Source organism: Aplysia californica, unplaced genomic scaffold (assembly GCF_000002075.1).
Source record: "Aplysia californica isolate F4 #8 unplaced genomic scaffold, AplCal3.0 scaffold00038, whole genome shotgun sequence".
NCBI classification, from domain to species: Eukaryota; Metazoa; Mollusca; class Gastropoda; order Aplysiida; family Aplysiidae; genus Aplysia; species Aplysia californica.
The window spans coordinates 224,811-238,411 of NW_004797308.1; the positions used below are offsets into that span (position 1 = coordinate 224,811).

The 13,601-nt window shown below is 37.8% G+C and overlaps 1 protein-coding gene across 1 annotated transcript; it reads left to right on the forward strand.

Moving 5' to 3' along the window:
• The first annotated feature begins 9,234 nt into the window (after window positions 1-9,234).
• LOC106014225 (craniofacial development protein 2-like) lies at window positions 9,235-10,497 on the forward strand. The gene is made up of 2 exons (XM_013091487.1): window positions 9,235-9,849; window positions 10,372-10,497. The coding sequence occupies exons 1-2, from the start codon at window positions 9,235-9,237 to the stop codon at window positions 10,495-10,497; spliced, it is 741 nt and encodes a 246-aa protein (XP_012946941.1).
• Window positions 10,498-13,601: the final 3,104 nt, after the last annotated feature.

Consider the following 13,601-nt stretch of genomic DNA (forward strand, 5'->3'; position numbering starts at 1 on the left):
AGTAACGTAACCTCTGCTTCAGGTAATGAAATTTTGGAAATAAAGTTGTAAAAACATGTATTCCTGATATGAAGCTAATTTGATAGTATTTTTCTCTGTCAGTTGTCAAGACTATAAATTGTCGCATGCTTTCACCTCACTTCGTTGCCTTTCCTTTTGCTCTTGACTCTGCAAGAGACAGTAATTGTGAAACAAGTGGTCAATAAAATTGCTTAGAAATATTTTCACTTTAGCAAAATATTCCTCCATAAGACTATCTATACCATATTATGTATGCATCAATTCCCAATAAATGATCCCTGTCTTAGGTTCCTCAATACCTTCACACTCTCCTCCTGCTGTACAGAGGTCATTATATTTTTGCTTATCATAAAATGTAGGCCTATTGTATAATATATGAACTCAACTTTGTATTTTTTGAAGCAGTTACAGAAATGAGAATATTCCATGGAACTGTATCATCCTTGCCTGTAAATGTGAATTTTAACTAGCTTTTCATGCAGATCTTCAATTAAATTTTGTGGTAGTGGCTGTGATGGACAGGTAACTGTCATGTTGTAAAAGTGCAGGAGGTCAATAGAACGTGCCCAGTTCTACATGTAACCAAAGACATGTTAACGGCACATGACCAATGCAATAAATCCACCACTGATTGTATTTCAACTCATTTGTTGATCTATCCTTTAGAATTGACCCGCCAGTAACAGTATTAGTTATCTACATTATCCTGATCACCAGTTCCAGGAAAATGAGAGCGTTTTGTATTTTAATTTGAGATAATTGTAGAATGATGGAACAGAATTGTATAATCTTTATGCTGAGTGCTGTTTTTCAGACTTATTTGGTAGTGAATGTTATAGGTAATTCACATCAGACAGTTCAAGATTTTATGTGATTTTGCACAGCTTGGGTATAAACAGCTTTTTTTTCATAGTTCTAGGATTTCTTGTTGTGTGATAGATTTTATGCAGCATATGTACATGCATATCTGAAGCCAAAAATTCTCAAGTTGAACTTGACTATCAAAGCTTTAACTTTCTTGTTGATGTGCAATCAAAAGGTGATTTTTGCTTTTTGTACTGATTCCCATATTGCCAGCATTTTCTTTTTGTGTTGCAGATTTGGACTAATGGACAAATTTTGTTGCAAAAGAAATGTTGAAATTCACTGTGCCCTCAGAGAGACTGTATGGGTGTTTGACAATTTTTTACTAAATGAAGAAGGAGCCTTCTCCCTCTTGACTTAATTTGGAAGGGTAATTTTAAACCCTGGTGTCTTGTTGTAGTTTCTTTTGTTTCAAAACGTAAGTTCTAAAGATGCATGATATATCTTAAACTATTAAAAGTTAAAAAGAACATAGTTAAGTTAGTCAGTCTGCTTTCTATTACTCTCTCCTTTTTTTGGAAATGTATAAACAAAAACATCAATTTTTGGATCTTTGAAATGATCGATTGAATGTTTGGTCATTTCATATTAAATTTGACTTTTTTTTCCAACTGCTGTCCATGGTCAGTTTTATAAAGTTTGGTGGAAACCCCTAAAAATATGGCCTAGCATTTTTTTTTCTTGTACAACCATGTCAGACATGTCAAAATAGAATAGTTTTTAGTTTTCCACATAAAAATAAAAGACACAGTTTTAACATTGTACTGTCTTGCAGAGATGTATCCCAGAGTTTTTCCTTTAGCCCGGTTTGGAAAAATTTATAATATTTGCATGTATCAGGTTATTGATATTCCTCTCCTGTTCTTATGGAATTGTAGATATTTTATTACATTCAAAATTTCACTTTTGTAAAGAGGTTACACCAATTTTTGTTGTCGTTACATCTGTGTGACTGGATTGCCCTTTTGGATTACTCGGGATCATCTTCTGAGTGCTTCAATTTTTTATAATGTCATTTTTTACTTACAGAAAGATTTCTCAGGCTCATTCTATGAAAGCAAAAGTTAGTAAGTTCAGAAAGAAAAGAAATAGAAGGATGTATCTGCTTTGTAGATATTTGCTGGATTCTCGAATGCATTACTACATTTGATAATTTGTTTGGAGTATATTTACAGATAGTCAATATGTTGCATTTTTGGGGAAGCAATTGCTACAATTTGTGTTGGTATCCACAGGCAATGGTTTCCTTGTTCAGCTGGTCACATGCACATATGAAAACCCCGGTATATATGCATGCATGAGCGCAAGTGAGCAAGACATTGAGTTGTCTTCTTCTTCTCAATCGCATCACACTTGAAGTCTGGTATCTTTCATACTGGGCCGTCCTGCTAAGTTTAGACATTGAATATTTTCAGACAGTTTCATGGACAGAGAGGACATGCAGTAGATGCCTGATCACACAACCAGGTTAAGAAAAGATGCAAAACTTAAGGAACCTAATAGACATGATAAAAACTGTGCTTTTGGAGCAGACCTGTTTTCTTTCTGCATTAGGCATATATATATATATATATATATATATATATATATATATATATATATATATATATAAACATCAAGCTCTTAAAGCAATATTGAACAAATGGCTGTCTTTTCTAAATATTTTCAGTTCAAAAGTCTTTACCAGTATTGAAATGAAAAATAGCAAATTTTTAACAGAAGAAAAGCTATTTAAAGGATAGAAGCACTGAAGCTCCAAATATAAAAGTCGCTTTGGAATTTTGTTGACACTTAGTATAAAAATATCTACAACAACTGAATAAGGAGTCTTTTTCTTTAAGAAATGTTCACTGTGCCTCCTGTCAGACTTACAGTCCTGCCTCAGAATTACAAAGCAATAAATGCCGTTTTTAAGAATGTCAAAGTTCTATGGGAGAACTGGAAGTTTTATGTACACTGAAGTTCCAAGACAACAAAACGTATCTATACATAAATATATATATATAAATATGCGTTATTCTTAAACTTGTGGATCAGATCTGCATGTTACAACCCACTTTCTGAAATGGAATCTCCTCAGCCAGAGGTATGAATCTATTTCTACTAGCATCATATTGCTTTTGCTGTAGAGCATATTATGACTGATAATGGTCCCATATAAATGCTAACTCCATGTGTTAATGTAACATGCTGAAAATGTTAAAATTGTTTATTTCAAATTTGGCTTGATGTTTCAGTTACCAGAAAATACTGAATCAGCCTGTTTTTACTCTATGCTCAAAGAGCAATACTGCATTATACCCCACCACACCCAATGCCTTTCACATGTGTCTGCTTTCTCATTTTCATACCCCTTACCATGCTTTCTATGGCAGTCATCTGAGCTCTAGGCCACTTCAAGCAGAAAAACCCCCCTCACAATTTGATCTACTAGCACTCCATACTCTGCGCTATTTTGTATTTAAGGAAAATATATCATCAGCAAGTCAGTTTAGAGTGCAGGCTTTAGTCTCCTTTTCAAAGACACAATGTCTGACTTAACGTCTTGGTATAAAAGCGAACACTTTGATACTGTATGCAAGTGTGCTGTCAGATGCTCTATTAACTGCTCGTAGTTTTTATGTGTTATTTTCTTAACTACTTTTTTGTTTTTCAAATGATCTAATTATATTGAGAAAGCCAAACGTTTGTGCTCAAATTAAGAAAAGTAACTTTGTTTATGATGTTGATAATGGTAAATCTGGGCCTCTGGAAATTGGTTCTCTCTGTTGAGCTGTTCAATTTTGTTTTACTTATGAAGAATGAAGAGAACAATCTGTATAAATTTAGAAGTTAACTCATTTTTTTTTTCAGAAGATAGATATATTCTGTCCTTGTTCCACTACAGATATCTGGTTTACATTTTACATGAGATTTGTACTAACCGTATTAAGCTATTTTTGTGAAATTGAGACTGTATGTGTTGTTTTTTAATAAGCAAATTGATTTCATATTTTGCATCTCTTAACTGGATTCCTCTGTTGATTCAAAAGGGGGAAAGCTGCTCAGTGCTGAACAAATATTCGATTCGCTCAAATCATTGGCCAAGAACAAAATAAGTGTTATTTTCATGCGGTTCTCTTTTGCAATGCTTCGTTGTTGTTTTTTTTATAGAATCTAGTTAAACTTGAATGGCAACACTAAAGATTTTACATTACCGAATGTGTCACATCTCTATTCCAGATATGGCACCCAAAAGATACCCTTAATAAATGGTGGTGATAATACCTGTATTGTTGTATGTTTTATATTATTTCTAAGATGTAACACATCTCAATACAAAGAGGGGGAGTTGAGGTTGTTTTAAGAGACCTTCTTTTTGAGAGATGCACAAAATGTTTCCATAAGCTCAGGTGGCGACATCTGTAATATGGTATTGTGCATGTTGGTTGTTTAAGACTGTTTTTCACAGAGTAAATTTTCTTGCTGTGTTCTATTTTTAAAAAAATTTTAGACCTGGTTTTCCAAACAGTATAATCACTTAACTCTTTAGACCCTGAGTTATTTCCACCGTTTCGCGGAGTTTTTTTCTACGGTCACCTAAACCTGGTGCACTATGTCTCAGTAGAACCCCAAAACCTTGCGTCTAACTTCTAAATGGCAGAAACAAAGGCTTAGTCATTACTAATAAATTTGGTTTGGGAATAGTTCTGAAAAACAAGCAAAAACTAGCACTAAATAAAACAAAACAGTTGTCACTGGTATCGGACGGGAGCATCCGATGGGAGCGTCCGATGAGGAACAGGGTTTTTACCAGCGTCCGATGGGGTTTAAAAAGTTTAACTCATTAGGGAGGATTATGAATGATTTGGTCTACCCCTGTAAAACATTTTGTCTAGAAACAATTATGCCTCTCTTCGCTGTTTATTTGCTTGGTGTAGAAGGTCTACATAATGTTTGAGATTTAAAATCTAATTGCACCTGTTAATCTCCCTCAAATAAATAATTGTTCCTTTTGTACTTCTGCTTTTGCTACTGTAAATTGATGTAGAATTTCATGGCAGATTGAAGCAAGTGTTTCTGAAAAGCAAAGAGAAAGTTCATGAAGTTTAGCTTGAACTTTTACACTGATATGGTGTGTCCGTTTCCACGTGTGCATGTGTAGGCCTACTATCTATTTCTTTCTTATATTTTTACCTTTAGCCTACTTGGTCAAGATTCAGAGCGATAGAAAAAGAGACATGCAAGGAACACACCCACAGATTGTAAGGGGGCAAAAAGGTCTGACATACTGTCGTTGAGAGGGAAAGAAACTTTAATTGAATTTTGTATGTAACAGTATAGATCTAGAGCATAAATTGGTCAAGCCTTGAAATAGACATCTTGGCATGTGCGAAGTATGACAAAGCAAAAAAGAAAAGTTTGTTTTCTGTTACTAAAACTGGGGGGGAGGGGGTTTAAGTGTTTTACGGCGCTCCCAGCTGCATAAGGCGCATGCGACACATTTAACATTTTAAGTTCGTAGGAAGTTTTGAATTTTGCCCGGGTGGCGGCTGAAGCCTACTCTTATCGATTTTAGACCACCAGGGGATCTTTAATGTGTGCAACTTGCTCACGCGATTTTTTGCCCTTGTCCGAGAAGGCTAGGTGTTTGAAAGACTGTAGAAAGAAGTAGCTAAGGAGAAGCAGTTGAAAGGCTGCAGAAAGAGTCAGGAGCCCAGAGGAAGGGGCAAAGGGGGTTAGGGGGTAGGGTCAGAAAGTGGAGACGAAAGAAGACGACAGAACATTGCTAGAGGGAGACAATTTTATAGAAGAAAAATTTTCAGTCGTTTCCTGGATTCAAACCCAGGACCTTTGAATGACAGGAGAACACCTTAACCTCTAGGCCACGAGAGCCCCATCTTCTTCTTTACAGATCTCAATGATTAAGTTGATCTTTGGATGAGTTGATCTGTTTTTCACTCCCCGACGACATAAACTTGCCCGTAGTCGACTGTATTTTTCTTTTCATTCTCAAACTTTGACCTAAAAATATTTTGATATAGAATAATTTATGCAATTTTTTTTCCCACTTAATCTAAACACATTTTTACAATACTAATATTAATAATTTTGAAACGAAGTATGCATTTTCTGGGCTGACAATCGAATTTGTTTTTGAAGGTCAAATATATTTGATACAGTCAGGTTGGCCTGTTAATTCCAAATAACCCTGGCAATTCCAAATCACTGTTTTGGTCCCCCAAGGAGATATATTGTTTATAGATTGTATACACATACCACTTTTGTTCACATACTTTGTCGTTTCCAATTGCAAAGTTCCTTCTAGTGTGGTTGGGTAGACAGAGGAAAATATGGTCTTTTGTAAGGATAGGCTACAATGACCTCTGATATATATCAACTGAAAAACACATTTTTTATTATGAGTCTGTTTATATTCCTAAAATGAACCAATATTCATTGAAAACATCTTATTACAATTTTTTTTTTCTCTCAGCTGGAAGGCATGCATTCCCAAATTCCTTCTGGAATAGCTGCTAATACAGTGCTGTATCAGCTCAGTTGGTAAAATTGCTGTGAGTGGCTACTGACTCGCTATGGTAGAAGTGAATTGTTTATTATGATACACCCATGCACAATGTAAGGAATGAAAAGCGGAAGTTTTTAATCATGAGGATATGGCTCACTTATTGAGAACTAGTTGGGAATTGCACTTTTAAAAAAATATTTTCTTTTTTTTTATCTTGATGTTGTGACACACAGTATCGTATTATCAGGAATGATTAAGGAAGATGTATTATTCTTGCAAGATGTCGGGAGTAAATGCATTGTTCTTTTTTATGATGTCCTGAGTGGATGGGGAAATAGTATTGTTATTGTATGATGTCCAAAGGTTATAATGTCTGAAGCTGATAGTGAAATTGTATTGTTCATATTGTGATGTTCTGAGCTGATAGTGAAATTGTATTGTTCTTGTTATGGTGTTCTGAGCTAATAGTGAAATTGTATTGTTCATATTGTTCATATCGTGATGTTCTGAGTTATAGGAAAATTGTATTGTTCTTGTTATGATGTCTGAGCTGATAGGGAAATTGTATTGTTCTTGTTATGATGTTCTGAGCTGAAAGGGAAATTGTATTGTTCTTGTTATGATGTTCTAAGCTGAAAGGGAAATTATATTGTTCTTGTTATGATGTTCTGAGCTGAAAGGGAAATTATATTGTTCTTGTTATGATGTTCTGAGCTGAAAGGGAAATTGTATTGTTCTTGTTATGATGTTCTGAGCTGAAAGGGAAATTGTATTGTTCTTGTTATGATGTTCTAAGCTGAAAGGGAAATTGTATTGTTCTTGTTATGATGTTCTGAGCTGAAAGGGAAATTGTATTGTTCTTGTTATGATGTTCTGAGCTGAAAGGGAAATTGTATTGTTCTTGTTATGATGTTCTGAGCTGAAAGGGAAATTGTATTGTTCTTGTTATGGTGCCCCAAGTGGATTTTTAAAAAGTTCACTGTTCTTGTTATGATGTCTGGAGTGAATAGAAAAGCTGTATTCTTGTTATGATATCCTGAGTAGATAAGGGAATTTTTCTGGTCTTGTTATGATGTTCTGAGTTGATGGAAACATCGTAATTGTATTGTTCTTGTCATGATGTCAGCGATGGAAGGGAAATTGTATTGTTCTTGTGTGTGTGTATGTGTGTGTGTGTGTGTGTGTGTGTGTGTGTGTGTGTGTGTGTGTGTGTGTACATGGTGAAACACCAAACCAATGTGCCAGGATCTGGACAATAAAAATGTATCTTATCTTATCTTAAGATGTCAGCGAATGAAAGGGAAATTGTATTGTTCTTGTCATGATGTCAGAGGGTGGATAGAGACACCATATTTCATTTTTCTGACAAGTATCACATGTGTGCTGCTTGGAGTGGAAGGGGTGCTGTAATTATTATTCCTGTCGACATGGCATTCATATGTGGCGTCTGGAGGGAATAGAAAAATAGCACTGGTCCTGTGGATAAGACAAACGTGCACGATGTCTAGAGGGAACAAAGGAAATTGTATTGTGACTCACATATATTACCCCCTTTGCCCCTTCCTCTGGGCTCTGGAGTGAAAAGGGCAAATGTAATTTTGCATGTGATATGACTCAAATATGTGATATCAAACGTGAATTAGAGGAATGTATTATCTTGTTTTAAGTATAACATACATTATATTATGTCATATACCTTTCAGCCACGTTTCAGCTGATGAATTACAAAGTAAGTAAATTATGTAGATAGTGCTGTTTTTCCATTGTTTGTTGCTGCTTATTCTTAGAACTACTGCCACATGTTCTAGTCTTTTATTCTTTTTTTTTGGGTCTTATTATTAATAAAGTAAATTTGTTATGAGAATAAGAATGACTTTACTGCTTTTGTTCTATTCAACAATAATGAATTATATCACTGAGAGCACTCTGACGTCTGAGTCTATTGGTTAGGCCATGGGACCCGTATTCTTGAAATTGCAGATTTGGAGGTTTGAGGCTCAGCTCAGCTCAGTTGGTGAAATTGCTGTGAGTGGCTACTGACTCGCTATGGTAGAAGTGAATTGTTTATTATGATACACCCATGCACAATGTCAGGAATGAAAAGCGGAAGTTTTTAATCATGAGGATATGGCTCACTTGTTGAGAACTAGTTGGGAATTGCACTTTAAAAAAAACACATTTTCTTTTTTTTTTATCTTGATGTTGTATCCAGGGGAAAAAGAGATTACATGAGCTTTCCCATTTAAATTGGTCTAGTGGGAGATGGATGTTAAATTCGGAGGTCCCACCTCTTAAATAACTGTATAGTACTATGTCGAGAGGGGGTTCGTGCAAATTGGGCAAGGCACGTTCTCCATATTATAGTCAGGCTCAGGCATTTAGCTTAGTCAAGATTTCAAAATTTCTGGGAGGACGCTGCAAAAAAGCAAATTCAGCGGATCAGACCCACAGCTCAACCACAGCTACAACAGCATTTATATGATTATGGAGAGGACACTTCATCCTTGTTGTGACGAGCAAGGGAAAAAACACGGGAGGTGGCAGTTTACGGGTTATAAGACATCCTTATTTGGCGAAACAGGATGTTGCCACGGGTCACCTTTGACGATGGGAGTGACTATTCAGTCACATTGATCAGCTACCGCCCGTCTCAAACTGGGCAGCCCCTAGTCAGTAAGGTGCTGATCCGCCACGTCTGTTTGCTTCTATGGGTGTATGGAGCTAGGACAAAAACCGAAAGGCAGACGTTAAATCCAGCACCAGGCAAAAAAAAATAAAAAAGAGTAAAACTAACTCCATGGAAACTAGGGACCTGGAATGTTAGAAAAATGACAACCGGAATGGACACTACAAACCTGGAGAAAACAGAGGACATCAGAAAGACAGCAATTATAGACAGGGAGCTAACTCTGGTACCATCGGGGAAAGAAATTACACATTCTTCTGGAAGGGTCTTGGGGGAAGATGAGAGGAGAATCCATGGTGTGGGCTTTGCTGTACACAACAGACTGCTGAACAGGATCAGCACCCCCCAAGGTATATCCGAGCGTATCACTGTCATGGAAATGGAAACCAAAACTGGAAAGGCTCACTTCAACAGCACCTACGCCCAAACCCTAACAACAGAAAATGAGAAAAAATACCAGTTTTATGAGAAACTTCAGGATGCAATCAACAACGTCCCAAAAGCAGACCACCTGTTTCTCATGGGCGACTTCAATGCAAGAGTAGGTACTGAAAACAAAGTATGGCCCACCTGCTTTGGACCTTTTGGATTGGGAAAAATCAACGAGAATGGTCAGAGACTCTTAGAATTCTGCACAAATAACAACCCTTGCATTACTAACACCTTCTACAGTGGCAAGGGCAAACACAAGGTTTCTTGGTGCCATCCAAGATCAGGCCATTGGCACCAAATTGACTTCATCATCGTCAGAAAGAAAGATGCCAACATGGTAAAGCAAACAGGATCCTTCTACAGTGCAGACTGCAACACAGACCACCTTTTAGATATAGCTAAGGCAAAGATACTCACAAAGAAACCCCCCCCCCCCCAAGAGCTGAAAAACAAAAGAAACCTTAGATCAAAATAATAAATACCAAAGACCCAGCGTTAAAGGCAAAATTTCAAGAACATGTTAAAGAAGAACTCCAACATCTAGATAGCTCATCCCCAGACAACATGTAGAATACCATGAGATCAACGATTTATAATTCTGCGTCGATTACTTTTGGAATAGAAAGACCTTACAAGGAGGACTGGGTTGAGGCCAGTGCATCAACACCAGAGAGTAAACCCTCTCTGATCAACACTCGCACCTCTACTCGAGAAAAAGCGTAAGATTCTGATAGAACACAACACAAAACCAACAGAGAGTACAAGGCAAAAACTACGTGCTGCTAAATCCAACCTTCAAAGAGAAACCAGAAAGTATGCCAATCAGTACTGGGACAAGTTATGCTCAGATATTCAACAGGCCAGCGATACAGGTAACATCAGGAAAATGTCAGAAAACATCAGAGTTGCTATTGGACCAACAGCAAACAAAGTGGCACCTCTAAAGTCTGCGACAGGTGAACAGCTGATAGACAAGAAGAAATAAATGGAAAGATGGGTGGAACATTATTCAGACTTTTACTCAGAGGAGCGACATGTTGATAGACAGCTACATGAGGCCATTCCTCAGCTCTCCGAAATGTCAGAACTTGATACAACACGAACAGAAGAACTCTCCTCTGCAACCGATGAACTCGCTTGCAGAAAAGCAGCAGGAAATGACAACATACCTGCTGAAGTGCTGAAAGAGAACAAAGAGACCCTCCTCCCATATCTCTGCAAGCTACTATAAACGACTTGTTGGCTGAAAGCAGAAATTCCACATGACATGAGAGATGCCAAAATCACCACACTCTACAAAAACAAAGGGGACAAAGGAGATTGCAACAACTACAGAGGTATCTCACTGCTAAGCATCACTGGAAAAGCTTTTGCTAGGATCATCCTGAAGCGACTTCAGAAACTAGCAGAAAGAGTCCTACCAGAGAGCCAATGCGGTTTCAGATCAAACCGCTCAACGATGGATATGATTTTTTCTATTCGTCAGCTACAAGAAAAATGCAGGGAGCAACGACTGCCATTACATACTGCGTTCGCCGATCTGACAAAGGCTTTTGATACAGTCAGTAGGTCAGGACTGTGAATGGTGCTTGGAAAAATTGGCTGTCCCCCAATACTGTTACAGTTCATCATCTCATTCCACGAAGATATGAAGGCTACCATTCAATTTGACAGTTCAACATCAAACAGTTTCAACATCAAAAGCGGAGTAAAGCAAGGTTTTGTCTTAGCACCAACCCTTTTTAGCACTTATTTTGCTGTCTTACTGCAACACGCATTCAAAGAGTCACCAGGGGATGTCTTCCTCCAGTGGAGAACTGATGGGTCGCTTTTCAATCTTGCTCGACTCAAGGCCAAGACCAAGATCAACAAAACAACAGTGCGAGACCTTCTCTTCGCCGATGGTGCTGCTCTTGTTGCTCACAGTGAATCAACCCTACAAACAATGATGGACCACCTATCAACAGCATGCCAGGTCTTTAGCTTGGTCATCAGTGTTAAGAAAACAGTCATCCTTACCCAAGAAGGTGCAAAGCAGAGCCATAATATATGGCTGAACGACAAGGAACTTAAGACAGTGGACAAGTTCTGTTACCTGGGGTCAACCTTCATCTACAATATCACTTGATTATGCGATCAACATCAGGGTAGGGAAAGCAGCAACAACTTTTGGAAGGCTGACAAAACGAGCATGGGAAAACAAAAGTTTAACCATCAAAACAAAGATCAAGATTTACGAAGCATGTGTCCTCAGCACACTCCTTTATGGATCTGAAACATGGACCTTGTACAGCAGACAAGAAAAGTGCCTCGACATTTTCCATCTCAGATGCTACCGCAAGATCTCAGGCATTTCGTGGCGTGACAAGGTTACAAATGTTGAAGTTTTGGCACGGGCAAACCTCCAGAGCATGACAACTATCCTGTGTTTAAAAAAAATTGAGATGGCTTGGCCATGTCAAGAGAATGGATGACAACCGGATTCCAAAGCAACTTCTCTATGGAGAACTTGCCCAGTGAAAGAGACAAAGAGGAAGACCAAAATTGAGGTACAAAGACACCTGCAAAAACAGCTAATCTAAGCTTGGAGTAGATGTTAACATCTGGGAAGAAATAGCTGAGGACCGGAAAACATGGAGGAAAATTACAAAGGAAAGAACTAAAATGCTAGAGAACAGCCTCAGAAACAACCAGGCTGAGAAGCGCCGACGACGAAAGGAAAACAGCGGAAATACAGAGCTTCGATCTACGACACTAACATGTAAGCACTGTGACAGAATCTGCGTTTCAAACATAGGAAGAATTAGCCGTGAAAGAAGCTGCATGAAGAAAACCTTGAGACCATCTAAAGCTAAATTGACCGCCTGCTTAGACGAAAAGAGCCATATATATAGTACTAGTTAGCACAGTATCGCATTCCGGATATTTTTTCTTTTTGGAAGGTAGGCCTATGGGGGTTGGGGGTGGGGGGGGGGGGTGGGGGTGAGTTGCAGAACAAAAGTCCTGGGGTGTTTTCACACTGATTACACATAAACCTTTTGCTTTATTTTTGAAGGTCAATGTGAAAATGATGATGCTGTTTCTTGTTCAAAATACAAGTCTAATGATTTGTCATGCCTTGATTATTATACAATAGGAAAAAATTGAAAATCTGCTTCAAGTAGATCCTCTCTCGTTTGGTAATGAACTATCAGTGCGCGGTTGGTGGGCGCCATTGGTCTTGCTTAAGAGCCTGTACTTTTTCCTCAATGTTTCTAATTGTTTTTCTTATTTTTCTAAGATATGAATCGTCGTTATCATATCGATGTTCTTCTCTTTACCTATGCCAAACCACAACATTTATCTGGGAAGCGTACCAAAGAGACTAGGAAGATTGGGTGGGGGACAAAAATTTAATTGGGTAATTAGAAAAGCAAAGATGACCTTCTTGTAACAGAGGAGTGTCTCGAATCGAGCTCAAGTTAAGTCAGTCTGCAGACATTTTTTTGGAATAGGCTATTGTGCAGGATTGTTGACAGAACAATGACTTGGAGACGACCGAGTGAGACAACTATAATATATTATGAGAGAAGTGCAAACCTCCGTGAACACTTGCCTTCAGGGGATCTTTCAATTATATGTTAGCCCAACACTGTCAGAAATTCATATTTAATCTAATACATGGACACCACACCTGGCAATGTCGAAGAATTACAATGGCTAATTTCAATAAAATGAGCCCTGAAGAACAGAAATATCTCATGATTACCTAAAATGAAATAACAGTTCTGAAAGGTATATGTGTGGTCAACACGTCTATACGGATGTGAATGCTGGCTGGATAATCACTGAAGACATGAAAATAAAGTAGAAGCAACAGAAATGGTGCTTTCTTAGCAGACTGCTGAGAATTTCAGTGAAGGAAAAGAAACACGATGAGTTAGTACTTGAAGAAGCGCACGTGGACGCTTGCTGATAAAAAAACAATTGTTGAAACGTGGGACGAACAAGGGAAATGGGAAATGCTTGAGTCTACTTTATAGAGACTTCCTGGTAGGTGGCTAAAGGAGGGAGACAGAGGTAGAAAGAGAGAGAGAGAGAGAGAGAGAG